This window comes from Nicotiana tabacum, chromosome 20 (genome assembly GCF_000715075.1).
Source record: "Nicotiana tabacum cultivar K326 chromosome 20, ASM71507v2, whole genome shotgun sequence".
Lineage (NCBI taxonomy): Eukaryota > Viridiplantae > Streptophyta > Magnoliopsida > Solanales > Solanaceae > Nicotiana > Nicotiana tabacum.
In genome coordinates this window covers 10037367-10051893 of record NC_134099.1, presented here as the reverse complement: position 1 = coordinate 10051893, position 14527 = coordinate 10037367, and the positions used below count along the sequence as shown (strand labels likewise).

Below are 14527 nucleotides of genomic sequence, written 5' to 3'. Positions count from 1 at the left end.
TCAAACTAATTAGTCAAACATAAACTACTTCTCACCAAAAATACTTTTGAGAAAAGCACTTCTCAAAATAAGCTGATTTTTGCAGCTTGGCCAAACGGGCTATAAGCCTCCCTGAGATTAAAAGAGAGAACAATGATCATTAGTTCCAAATATAGTTATTGGGCTAATTAATTGGACATTATAAAGAAGGCCATATAAATATGGAAATTTTACACCCTATAGAAAAGCTTAGTACCCTATTTATTTTAAATAAATATCATTTTAAAAAATTATATTATATAGCTACCTTTTACCCTTTATAGCAAAATATCTAATTATAGTTATATCCTACACTTAAGGCAACATATACGCTAATTAATATTTTTCTCTCTCCCTTTTCAGATTTTCTCTCACATAATCATGGTAAATTTCACAAACAACGTTCTCTCTCTTTTTGCATACACTTTACTCTCTTCTCACATAAAACCACGATTGTTGCCTCTGTTCGTTAACGAGTTAATGCACAAACCTGCTGACTTTTCTCGAGTTTTTAACAAATGTAGAACAACAGAGAAAGAAAAGACGGTAAATATCAAGTTGCTTTAACCATGTGAGATTACCTTAGGGTTTCTTAAATGAAAATTGTTATCTGATTGGTTTGTCGGTAACACATCGAAAGGCTTTAATAAAAGCAACAACCGTCTCCATTCAGGGTTTTTGCTTGACAGCGGATTCGTCGGAAATTAGGGTTTGTTCTTGAATAAAGACGACGGATTTTGGGGCTGAGCAACTTGTTTTTCTGTTAATATATTTTAATGTATTTTCAACAAATCACACTATATTTTCATGTATTTCATTGTATTCATTGTCTTTTTTTCATTGTACTTCAATGTATTTCGTTGTATTCCATGTATTTCATTGTATTCACTGTCTTTTTTTCATTTTATTTCAATGTATCCCGTTGTATTCTATGTATTTCATTGTATTCACTGTCTCGCTATATGCCATGAATGTATTCATCTGTTTTTTTAATTAATATAATTTACGTATTCAAATGCATTATATAATTTCTATGAAGATTGCTATGTTTTTGGTGTATTTTTCAGTTGAAAATCTTTTTTATAACTGAAAATACAAAATTTCTGTGTTATAATTTAGTTTGTTGAGTTATATTAGGAGTCTATTATGTTAATTGATTCACTTTCCGTTTTAAAAAACAGTGTAATCCCCTATTTCACGCCGTGAGTACAATCGAATACAATAATTTGTCCAGCTGTAATTCCACGTTTCACTCCATGAATACACTCGAATACAACAACTGATTAGCTGGACTTCCCTGATTCACGCCTATTTTTGCTACTGTATTCATGAATACAATAGCTTAAATACATCAAATACATCTTATAACCACAGAAAAGGTATCTATAATCCGTAATATAGCAAATGATACCTATAGATGGCTAATTACTACTAAAAGATAGTGTTTTATGAAAATTTCTCTATAAATATAGGATTGACTATGTTAACTCCAGTCCAATATTTCAAACATGCAATTTGCACGTATCTAATCAAAAGTAAGATCATTTTTCAAGAGATCGTGAATGTACTCAAATGATGAATTGGGAAAGGAAAAATTAAGATCTTTAGTTTGAACTTAATAAAGACTTGTTTGAACTATTATTTTCTACAGTCAAGGCAGTTTCCTCTTCTCATAAAAATTTTCCTGTAATTTTGACATGCTTCATATAGGTAAAGAATGGAGACTCAACAGATTATTTACGTGAAGGCAAATACATGGGAAATACACTACGAAAGGGGGATTGAAACCATCAAAAAGAAAAAGACACAGAGAAGTCAATATCACTAACAACAGGTGTATTTTGCGTGCTAACTTGAAAAAGAACTATATATTACAAAAGGAATTCTGTACATACAAATTATACGTTCATCCTTTTTCATTTTGTAGTGGAAATATACTTATAGTAGGAACTGTGATAAGATCAACAAAAATCAGAGTGAGAAGTAGGAGCTAGCAAAGTTCTAAGGTAATGAGTTTCGGTTTTCTACTAGTGGTGTTAAAACTATAACAGCAACGTTATATTTTAGTCTGTGTAAGATGTGAAAATGGCACGGGTAGCCACTATTTAAGGTGGTATTTATTTTTTATCTAGCAATTCTAATGTTGAGCAAAAATAGCCACTACTCTATTAAAATTAATATGAAAAGACATTTTTACCCTTTCTTCCCTTGCTTTTCTTTCCAAACCCTCGCTTCTCTCTCTCTCTGCATCAAATACATTGGAAATATTGGGTTCCGTCGTGGAACTCCTGCTTCATATAGAGCATAAATGAGTTAAGAATCCAAATAGCGGCTGGTAGGAGAGATGAATGTAATGTAATAGCAAAAATCTTCCTAGAAAGTTTTTTTTTTTTTGATAAGTGTTGTCCTAGAAAATTTAATAAGTGATAAGATTCTTTCCTGATAAGAACGCCAATTGCAAATCTTGTCTATATCTCCCATATAAAGTTGCTAATCTTCATAATTATTTTCATGAGCTGGGTCGAAACCATGACTCTATAGCATTTTCCAAAAAGGTTCACACCAAATCTAGAATCCAGATGCAACCCAGAGCTATTGAAAATATTGCTTTTGTGCTACATGGAGATTGACTTTAAGATATGACGTTGTGAAAATAAGAAAAAGAGTGATGAGTAAACAGGAAATGCAATTCCTTCGCAGAAGTTAAGTCCTAAAGTTAAATTCAAAAGTTAAGGACATGGTCCTGAACTTAGAGTTTCAAGTTCAAAAGTTAAAGAAATGTAGTTTTGAAGTCCTAAAGTTAAGTTCAATAGTTAAGGACACAAGTTCAAAAGTTAAGGACAGACAGTCCTTGTCTTACAGTTACAAGTTCAAGTTAAGGACAATAGGTCCTTAAATTTGATTTCCAAGTTCAAAAGTTAAAGACATACCGTCTTTAACTTATAGTTACACGTTCAAAAGTTAAGGACAAACAGTCCTTAACTTACAGTTACAAGTTCAAAAGTTAAGGACAATAGGTCCTTAACTTTGACTTACAAGTTCAAAAGTTAAGGACGGTCTTGAAGTTTGAGTTCCAAATTCAAAAATTAAGGACAGGTAGCCTTGAAGTCCTGAACTTAGAGTTCTAAGTTCAAAAGTTAAGGACATGTAGTTCTGAAATTAAGGAAATGAGCAGAAGGGTATTTTCGTCCGGGCAGTTAAAGTTTCTTAAAGCAGTGACTAAAGACTTTTTAAACGGTGACCCGTGTAAGATGCAACTTTGATCGCGTAGGTGTGGATTTGATTCTCACTATTCCTCTTCCCCTCCACCATCCCTCTATGCAATTGAAAATAAAATTATTTAAAAATAAAATCATCTTTTGTTTGGATTGAATAACAAAGAGGGAACGATATTTACCTAAGCCATGCAGAAAATATAGCTTAAAATTTTTATTGAAAAGACCAGTTAGAAATTTGGGCGTTGTCACTATACCTGTTTAAAATTTGCTATGTCCTCTAAATGACTACATAGCTTTTGTTCTTTAAATTAGTCATTTAATACTGAATTGCCAGAATTATAAAATAGCTTCTGTTGGTGTGGAGGAGTTGTTAACCGGTAAATGAATAACAGGTTACGATGCAATATCAAAAAAATAACGGGAAACCTAAAACAAACACATAACAATTTTGGGTAGGGCAAGAAATACACAACAAACAGACGTTTATTTGACACAATAATTCAAAATGCAGGTTCATAGGGCTTCGGGTGGAACACCAAAAAGCCAAGAATAGTTCAGAATTTGCACATCGGCATTACAAATCCGAACGACACAGCTTGGACATCAAGTACTTTATTCTGAGAAACACTGAAAAAACAAACGACAACGACACAGACAGAGACAGACACGGACACTGAAACAAAAAACAACACAGCCCTCAAGACACTACTCCTTCTCTTCTTTCTCTTCATCTTCTTTCCAGCAGCCCTTCAGAACGGACTTGGGAGATCCACAGAAAGGAGTTCTGGTGAACTTCTGGTAGACAATGGAACCACCCTTGCCAAATTCTTCTGGACTCCACTCAGCAAGAGAGTAGCCTTTCACATCAACAGAGCAAACACGCTCCAGTAACTTGGTAGCAACATCAGCATGCAAAGCAATAGAGAACTCATCTGGCTCGAAACATGCCAGCACCCTCTCAACCAGGGGACCCAGCTTCATGGTTTTCATGTCATACCCAACTGCTTCAAAGCTAGCATAGCTAAAGCCATCTTCCGGGGTAATGTGAATGGTTGAGAGTGCAGCTCCTTCAATTGAATTCATGGAATAACCACAGGGTTCAAACTCAAAATCGCATATCTCAGAATTGGGGAGGATCTTCCTTATCCCAGATCGAACAGTCATATGAGCAGCCGAGCTTCCTTCAGTCTTGTAAAAGACAGATGCCTTCTCCCTGTCCAAACCAGTCATACACATCTCAAGAGTGTAAACAGGGTCATTAGACTGAATAGGTCCTGCAGAGGCAGAGTAAACATGCCATTTCTGTGCTTTGTCAGGACTGCCCATAATCACAGCCTTGCTACCGGCAGCAAGCTTTCCAAAATAGCCATCGAGGACAGCAACTTCTTCAGAAAAGTGACGGTGAGGAAACGACTGAGCGCCAGGGAAAATGAAGCTCCCACGGGTATACCTCACGTCTTGTACTTTGAGAGACAGGGTCTCAGCCAACTTTAGGATGGGCGGAATTGCGAGAAGCAACTTTGTGGTGCCACAGGTTTTGATGATTATCTTGTAAGAATAAACAAAGAGGCTCGACTCGGAGAGGACATAAGAATCAACATCGTCATTTGATAGGGAATCAACAATGGTGCACTCAGCAGGTCCGAGAATCTCATCCAATTGTGCCTTTGAGAGAGATCGAAGTCCTTTTCCGTTGGGATCAGCAAACAGACCAGGCTCGAAGAAAGAAATTTCAAGCCTCTTCTCGAAACCTTCAAAACCAATGGCAGAGACAGGCAAGGCCATATCCATGATGAAAAATGTTCACAGCAGCAAAAGAAGTTAAAGAGGAAAATGTTCCGAGCAATGAGCACAAAAGCAGAAAGTAGAAAAGGAAGGAAGAAAAGGAGTGAGGGCGCAAAAGAAACTGAAAGCAGAAATTTTTTTTTGTTTTTTTTTTGGGTTGCGTCTATTGACGCGTTAAGGACGAAAGCTTAGGGAATATCAGGAGGGTTTGCGCGCGCACTGCATAAGAAGGTAAAAAAAAGATGAGTGTCAGTAACAATATCTTTACTGTCATTATCTATGGCTCAAGGGTCCTAAACAAAAGAGATCCAGATACTTACGTTGGAGTAAGCAGCGGATCGGAACTTCTTGACTCCACCGTTTGGTCGAACGTCTTCAATGCTGTAGCCGAGGGGAGCTTCGTAAAATAAGGAACTACTACTGGACTTCTTTTTCCCACCTTTTGACTCCATTAGATCATTCACCTGTACATGCCAACAGCAACTTGTAAGTCAGATAGGAAACTGTAGATAACTGACATAGAACTTTAACAGGGTGAAAAATAAAAATAAATATTTAGACATCTGATTTTTTTAATAAGTTTTAGACAACTAATATACTATCTGTAGATTACATAAACCTTTTTGGATGGGGAACGTTTTCTAGAGGAGATAATTGAACCATCATGGTTTCTGGATAGCACAAAGGAAGAACCAGTTATCCATAATAAAGATTTCCTATCACCATATATCATTTAGAACGAACACGCCTATGGAACAATTTGATCAAAAAGGCAGGTACGTCACCATGTGGCAAAGCCGTTGGCTCATCGAGCTACGATTTGCAAAAGGCATTACATGTCCAAGACCAAGATATAGTCATCCATTGCTCCCAAATATCTAAGAACCTCTAGCTCATATTTTTCATATTTTGTCTCTTTCTTAGTGATGAAAACATACATTCACGTACAACTATTATTAATATGCATCGAAAACTAACAATTACCAGTTATTTGACATAGAACATGGAGAAATGTCTTACTATTTCAAATACCATGTAACAACTATTCAATTAAAAAATCAGACAAAAAGTTTAAGAGTGAGCCCCTTAAGATTCAGAAACTATGTCAATATTAGGACTTTGAATTTTAAAATATAGAAAATAGACAGAAGCTTTTGCTTGAAGTAGTTCTCCAAAATGAACAAGTCATGTCATCCAACAAGTGTGTGACTCGCACAATCATGAATGTGAGATCAGATCACCCTTTTGATATTGTATATATATTCTATCCTTAAAGAAGATTAACCTATAAAGGATGGATTCTCCCACCTTAATATAGACGGGGAAAGGTCAAGTAAGGCTGCCAAGTTGGGTCCTACTGTTCAGCTAGAAAACAAGAATCTTTGGAATGCCTCCAATATACAATTGTAGCTAATTTTCAAAACGGAAAAAAAAATTAGGGAAAAAACAAAGGAAAAGGCCATATCCCAAATCCCCAACTCTGCTGGGAAAACAATACTCTCCGTCACCTTTCCTTTTAGAGGATGAAAAAAAAATTAGGGAAACAATACTTTCTATTTAGAGGATGAAAGAATTTTTCCTTTTGACTATAATTTTAATATACATTTAAATATACTTAAGCTTTCATTTCTGAATATAGTGATTTTATTATCAAATAATGTTGGGCCTTTACGAAATACATATAGCATAACACAATTATTACAATCACATATCCATCTTAAATTTTACACATGCATAAGTTTTTTTTTTTTAAAAAAACACAAATCCTACAGTTCAATAAGTAAAAACATTGATCTTTTCAAAAACTTTTCAGACAAATGATGTCTCACAATCATATCGCTTCCCATCTGCCAATGCCCAAGTCTTGATGGAACAGAGTTAGCACGTATCTATGCAAGTGGATGACAGCAAGCTGACTCAGACACAGCTATTGTAAAAAAAAAAATCTCAAATCTCCACGGGGAGAATAACGCTCTTAGTCACAATAATTTTCAGACATTTTAATATTTCCTTTATCGAAACAATCTCTCCTTTAATTGCAATTTTTTCATAGTTTTTAATATAAATCTAATCCTAAGAAATTCACATAAAACTATTTTGTCAGTAGTTCCGGCGTATAATGATTTTATTTTAAAACATCATAAACAATTATCACCAACCCTAGATCTACTTAAATTTCACACATGCATAAAACTTTTACAGAAAAAAAAAACAAATTCCTGAATTTTAGAACACAAATCAAAAAAATAGGAACATAACACTAAAAAAACGTTAATGATGAAACAAAAGCGTCAATCGTCATACTTACAATATAAAATTTGAAAATTGTTCTAAATCCGATTTTCTCCGATATATCACGATCTTTTCCTCCAATAAATCCTGCAAAAACGAAACAAAAATCGAATCAAATAACAAATTCAACAACAAAATAAATCTAAAAGGTGCAGATATACGAAGAATACGAACAAAAATAACAAAAATTGAATCAGGAACAAGTTCAACAATAAAATAGATTAAAAATGTACAAATCTACTTACAGAAAATTCCGAAGAAGAGATGAAACCCTAGAAATTTGTCAGGAAGAAAATTCCGAATGAGTTACCAAGGAAGAAAATAGATACGCAATATTATCGTGAGCTGTTTCGGAGAGGTTACAAGTTGGGGTATTTATATTGGATTTGATCACATGATTGGTCCCTTTATTCTATGTATATTACAGTTAAGCCCTTTTACTTTCTGAGAATTTTCCGTTCGCTTAATGAAATGACTGTATTGCCCTTTGAAGTGGACAAAATGGTAGGTGGCCATGACTTGGAGTCTTTTTAAAATGGTGAGTCCACTTGAAAACTTTAGTTAGTTACCAAATTTGTCCTTATATTTATAATTTAATTCCATTTAAGAGATTTAAAAGTTGTTGAGAATTTAAGTTATTTCTTTTTATGAAATTGTTAATCAGATTTTCTTACCAAGATTATTCTCATGTTTAATTTAAAACCATTTTTTAAATTCTCTTCTAAAGTGGTTGATAATTCAATTTCCTTCTTTGTTGGAAATATATTCTTGATTCTTGTTAATCATTAAGTATAAAGTTAGTCACTTATTATTTTTTTCCTTTTTTGAATTGGTCAAAAAGCTTATATTAATATTATTTTTGTATCATTTAACAACCAAAGTCACATTTATCAAAATCTTGATAGGATTACTTTTACTTTTTTTAACAAGATTGCCTGAATTTTTTAGTGGGAATAATGGGGAAAAGGTTAAAAATATGATACTAGAATAGTCTAGAGTAACTCTACCACCAATGTAATTATTGAGATACTAAAAGAAAATTAATATGACAGATTCAGAGTATGTAAAAATTATAATAGTCTAATTTAATATTTCGTGTCGTTTTGATTAAGATGACTAGTTTAAGTGGTTTGTGGTGATTTTGTCTCTACTCTTAACAACTTGAGTCTGAATTTTTATGTTCCAATACTACAAAAACCGGTTACACTAATGAAAAAAAAACTCAAAAAATATTATTCGGATTGTAATTAGTCTCGAAAGATTACACGTTGATGAAGAGAAATACTATTAAGTGAAGGTATTTTTCAATTTTAATTTAGTTGGGGGCATTGCCTGTGTAATTACTTCACGATTTTTTTTTAAAAGGGAATCCGTAATCGCCCTACGATGCGCACGGATATATCTCATTTCTTGTATAAAAGTCCGCAAACCAGATAGGAGGATAAACAACACTAGGTAATCCCCGTAAGGCGGGCTCGACCGAGGAGATATGTAAGTGGGTACTCCGTGACTTTGTTATGACATTTTCTCAAATAATTTTAAGTAGCTCTAGTGTATGACAACAACAATAACAACAACAAAAAATTCAGTGCAATCCCATACGTGGGGTCTGGTAGGATAACGTGTACGCAGACCTTATCCATGTCTTACGAAGGAGAGGCTATTCTCGATAGACCCTCTGCTCAAGAACAGTGAAAAAGACACAATAAACAAACAATAACAATGGCAAAGAAATAAGTTAAAAGAAACAAATAGCAGAGCCTGTAATAGCAAAGGAACTAGGAATACGAAGCTATAGGAAAAGTGCGAAACTACCGGCAATAACGTCACATCGTCTAACAACAAGGAACTCGGAATAAGAGAATACAAGATTAGTACTACTACTAGTAGTATGACTAGAAGAGACTCTCGACTACCTGTCAACCCACAACCCTAATCCTCGACTTCCATACCTTCCTATCAAGGGTCATGTCCTCAATAAGCTGAAGTAGTGTCATGTCCTGCCTAATCACTTCTCCCCAGTACTTCCTAGGCCTCCATCTACCTCTCCTCTGACCCGCTATGGTTAACCTCTCGCATCTCCTCACAGGGGCATCGGTGTCTCTCCACTTCACATGCCCGAACCATCTCAGTCTCGATTCTCACAACTTGTCTTCTATAGAGGCCACATCTACCTTGTCCCTAATAACTTCATTCCTAATTTGGTCTTTCCTAGTATGCCTACACATCCATCTCAACATTCTCATCCTGCTATTTTCATCTTCTGGACATGAGATTTCTTGACTGGCCAGCACTCGACTCCATACAACATAGTCCGTTAAATAGCTCTAGGGTATAGTTATATCATATTCTCATAAATTGTGATTTTCCATTTGATCATATATTAGCTACTTACTCGTGGTAGGTGAGACTCTTCAAACCCGAATTCATTTTTGCAAAAGGGCAAAAGGACAATATGCATGGTTCACCTAATAATGGAATTTCAATGAATGGACAATTCTACAATTTGATGCATTGAATTATTACTAAACTAGAAAATGTGGTTCCCATTTTTCTGTCTTTTCGCTCTTACTGCTTTCTCTCTCTCTCTCTTTTTTAATATATAATTTTTTTCTACTCTCTTGTTTCACCTTGTCAAATTGACTTGACATAATATTTCATAAAAAATGAATTTATTTGTAATCTTAAGAATATCATAATATTTTTGTGACTATAAAATTTTTAAAATTTGTGGTATTAAATATCTCATAATATATTTGTAGCTACAAAAACTTCTCATTAAGGTCCAGTGGCAATAGCAGAATTTTCATCAAGGAAAAAAAAGTAAATACATGAAAAAACTAAGGGAATTCGACATGTAATATATATATAATCCTCATAATAAAATCTCATGTAATTATTGTTATTCTCCTCGTACATTTCAAGTTCTCTTCTTATGCCCGAATGCATGTTATTTCGCACTTGGTCACAATGACTAGGGGTCGTTTGGTTGGAATACGATTTATACCGGTATAAGTTATACCGATATAAGTTATATTTGGATAAATTATGATGTGATTAGTTATGCTGGGGTTGTTGTTTATTCGTTGTTTGGTATGTTGTATTAAGAATGACAATTGCATAATTTCTAAGAAGAAGGTATAAGTTATACCGGTGCTAATTACCTCACTTTCTATAAGGTATAAGTTATCCCAGTATTAAAATTAACATCGGGATAAATTATACCTGGTTTGCTAACCAAACAAAGTATTAAGGTGGTATTAATTTTTTTATACTACCCTTATACCTTCTTATACCTCATACCAAACGTCCCCTAAGTGATCAAATAGTGAGGACCCGTGGTAGGTGAGTGTTTTCAATGGAATTTACAACAACAATCCAGTATAATTCCACTAGTGGGGTCTGGGGAGGGTAGTGTGTACGCAGACCTTACCCCTACCATGGGTAGAGAGGCTGTTTCCAGATAGACCCTCGGCATTCTTTCCACTAAGAACTCCCCACCTTGCTCTTGGGGTGACTCGGACTCACAACTTGTGGTAGGCTGTTTCAATGGAATTTGACTTCACTATTTCAAAGTGCTACATGTTCCATGAAATAAATGAAACTTAATTGAATCACGCAACAAGAAAAATTGAAACTTCGTTGAATGCATTAGGTCACATACAAAGTTGTTTCTATCTAATCTATAGATTACGGATTCGAGCTATAAAAATAGTCACTAATGTCTGAATTAGAATAAGCTTTCTACATCACACCTCTTGGGTTGCGATTTTTTCCCAAACTCTACGTAAACGCGAGATACATTATGCACCAGGCTACCTTTTTCTTAAACTTCAATGAACGGCTAATACTCCAGGTAAATGGAAAAGAATTAGACAAGTGTACAACAAGGAAAACGTGCTTCCTTAACTCAATTTCCCAATCTCCTCAACATTTTTTTTTCTTTAATAAAAATTCCTTTCCTCCCTCTACAATCGTGAGAAAAGATTATATTCTTTCACACTATTTATTTTATAAATATATAGGAATAAAGATCGATATCACACTATTTATTTTATTAATATATAGGAATAAAGAAGGTTCAAAATACTGTTGTGGCGATAAGGCCAAAAAGATTCCAACTTGTATGTTTGTATTGGTGGTGAAAAGAGCCACGTGGAATATTAGATTGCTGACATGGCATAACACATAAGAGCAATAATATAGTAACGCGTGACAGTCTTATTTGATAAGATAAGAAAAGGTACGGGAGGGAAACACCCACGAGTAGGGGTGAGCGTCGGTCGGTTATTATGAAAGTACGGTTTGGTTTATCGGTTTTCGGTTTTGTAATATTAATAACTAAATCAAACCAAAGTATTTATGGTTCGGTGCGGTTTTTTCGAGGTTCGATTCGATTATTTCCGGTTTAATTTTTCGGTTATTAACCATATTTTAGGTTCGATTTTCAAAGTTCTTGATACAAGTTGATTACAGGCCCAACTGGTATGAAGGCGGAACCCCATTTTCTTTACCCAGAGATTTAATTGGATGTGGCTCAAGCTCTAAGAAAGTATTAATTATGATCACTTTTGCTTGTCGTATCATTCGAGTAGTAGACAGTGGTAGATGCAAACGACCATCATTATCCAGCATGGTACTTGGCAAAACCTTAGCTGGAAGAGGATTTAAGTAAGTCGAAACGGGCAGCAACGTGTTCGAATCCTTAAAATCGGAGATGTCACGATCGTAATCATCTTTGCGTCTGTGCATAAAACATGAGGCCAAGAAAAGCAGCACTAGAAGTGAAGAATACGTAGCTCGGTAAACCAAGTCCAGTTGCTCCTTCTATCATTTTGTCAGTAAACATGTCAACAATCACACCACCAAGTCGGGTACCGGACTTACTATTATTGGTCATAAAATTGTCTACAATTGCACCTCTTACTAGTTGCTTGGAATTATCAAAGAGCTCAACGACAACAACTTCTGGAGGTTTAATACAATTGCATCCCAAAATTTCAGTTTTTCGGTTTAACCGAAAACCAAAATACAAAAACCGTAAACCGCACCGAATATCGAAAACTAATAATTTAAAAATCGCACATCAACCGAATAACCGATTAAATCGAAATCGAAAAACCGAAATTCACTGTTCGGCCGATTTTTTCGGTTCAGCCGGTATTATGCCCACCCCGTGGGCCACGAGATAAAATCGACCCTAACAACTGGCAAAGACTGCATCAAGACAGTAAAAAGGGAAGATTCATGAACCTTCAATTAATGAGGAGGGGAATCAGAATCGTTACAGAATCTCGCAGACAGTTACGATTACCAATTATAATGGATCATTAATACCATTAAAGCTCGTAATGGTTTAGCCATAAATAGAAAGAAACATTATATATGTAAAAAAAACCTCCATATAAGAGGAGAGAATTTCACTTGCAAGGATCATCTCAGACAATATTAGAATATATTCACTTTACTTTTCTACTTTTCTCGAAATTCATTATATTGACTTTGCAATCAATTATTTCCTTATTTATTCTTGTTATTTTCCTTTGATACCATTGAGAAAGTGAGGAAAAACTTGGTTATCAGAAGGCCGTTTCTTTCTAAAATTAATCTTTGACCGAAAGATATATTTTTGGATAAATAAATTGGTTCTGTTGCCGGGAAACTGATAATTTTTTCACTTTTTAAATTTATTTTTCTGTCAAACAACCATGTCAACTGCCAACGATAACAACCAACTGAACTAACATAATCAAGAAGAGGGTGAAACTCCAATCCCTTCAGAGAGGGGTCACCTCAAAGATCAACATCACATACGAATAATCAACAAGGGAACGATCAAACTGCCGAAGACGCATTAAAACAGCTAATTACATAACACATCAACAATGCCTTTCAAGCTTTCGTTAGTGGATTTCCAACTCTACTACCAACTCTACCTCTAAGAAACATTGCATTCATAGAAAACCCACGCTCATGACTTGCTAATTCAAGCAGCAGAGGAACTCCCAGCGAATCTCGCAATGGATGGTCAAGTACCCCAAATAATTCTGATTTACAAAGTTTAATACTAACTTTGCAGAAGCAGCTCAAGGAGCAGAATGATCGCATAGAACAAATACTTGGTGTGCCACCCGTGATTAAAGGAGTGGATATTGACAATTCACAATAGCCCTGGAAGTCAAGTGTCGCTCCCTTGCCGATTCTAAAAAAGTTTAAAATGCCCGATATTCCAAAGTATGATGGAACAACCGACCCACGAGATCATGTAACTGCATTTACAACTGGCGTGAAAGGCAATGATTTAACCAAGCAAGAAATTGAATCGGTGATGGTCAAAAAATTTGGCGAAACACTCACAAAAGGAGCACTAACACGGTATTCTCTTTTACCGGAAAATTCTTTTGATTCTTTTTCTGAGATTGCATATTCATTTATAAAAGCGCACTCAAGAGCTCAAAAAGTTAAAAAGAGGATGGAAGACATCTTCAAAATAAAACACGGAGATACGGAGCTACTCAGGAAATTTAAGGATAGATTTCAGCGTGAAATAATGATGTTACCGCGAGTACCCAATAACTGGGCAGCCATGGCGTTTGCAAGTAACTTAAATGAAAAGAGCTCAAAAGCCACGAGGAGGCTCAAGGAAAGCTTATGAGAATTCCATATTACAACTTGGAAAGATGTCTACAACATGTATAGTACGAACCTGCGGATAGAGGAAGACACTATCACTCAGTCACTGGGAGATGAAAGAATGAGTTCGATGCGATCAGAAACTGAGAAAAAAGTCCAAAAAGAATAGGTACAAACCTTACATGGGACCAGCAGGATGGGATTGACGTTATAAACAAGAAAATCCGAGGTACGGTTCTAGATTAAGAGACAGAGATGCGGGATCATCATCCAAGTTTCGGAAAGAGCGAGATATGCGGGATAGCAATGTTAATACGAAGGCAAAGATTGGTGATTATATTTTTAATGTTAGCACTTCTGAGTTGGTAGTTGTTTTAAGAAGTATGGGAGATAAGGTGTGGTAGCCAAAAGAAATAAGATCGAATCCTAGTAGGAGAAATCCAGATTTCTGGTGCGAGTTTCATAACGACCACGGTCATAAAACAGCATATTGTAGATTGCTACAAGGTGAAGTAAAGCATTTATTAAAATAAGGTTATTTAACTGATTTGTTTAGTGAGAAGGGTAAGCAAACGTATATG

At 35.1% G+C, this 14527-nt stretch overlaps 1 protein-coding gene across 1 annotated transcript; it reads right to left on the bottom strand.

Annotated features, from left to right (window-relative positions):
- Positions 1 to 3704: 3704 nt before the first annotated feature.
- Positions 3705 to 7647, bottom strand: LOC107801519 (S-adenosylmethionine decarboxylase proenzyme). Its single transcript, NM_001325698.3, has 4 exons — positions 7559 to 7647; positions 7330 to 7400; positions 5342 to 5485; positions 3705 to 5240 (listed from the first exon to the last, which is right to left on the bottom strand). Exon 4 carries the CDS (start codon positions 5025 to 5027, stop codon positions 3942 to 3944), a length of 1086 nt encoding a protein of 361 aa, NP_001312627.2. The 5' UTR covers positions 5028 to 5240; positions 5342 to 5485; positions 7330 to 7400; positions 7559 to 7647; the 3' UTR covers positions 3705 to 3941.
- Positions 7648 to 14527: the final 6880 nt, after the last annotated feature.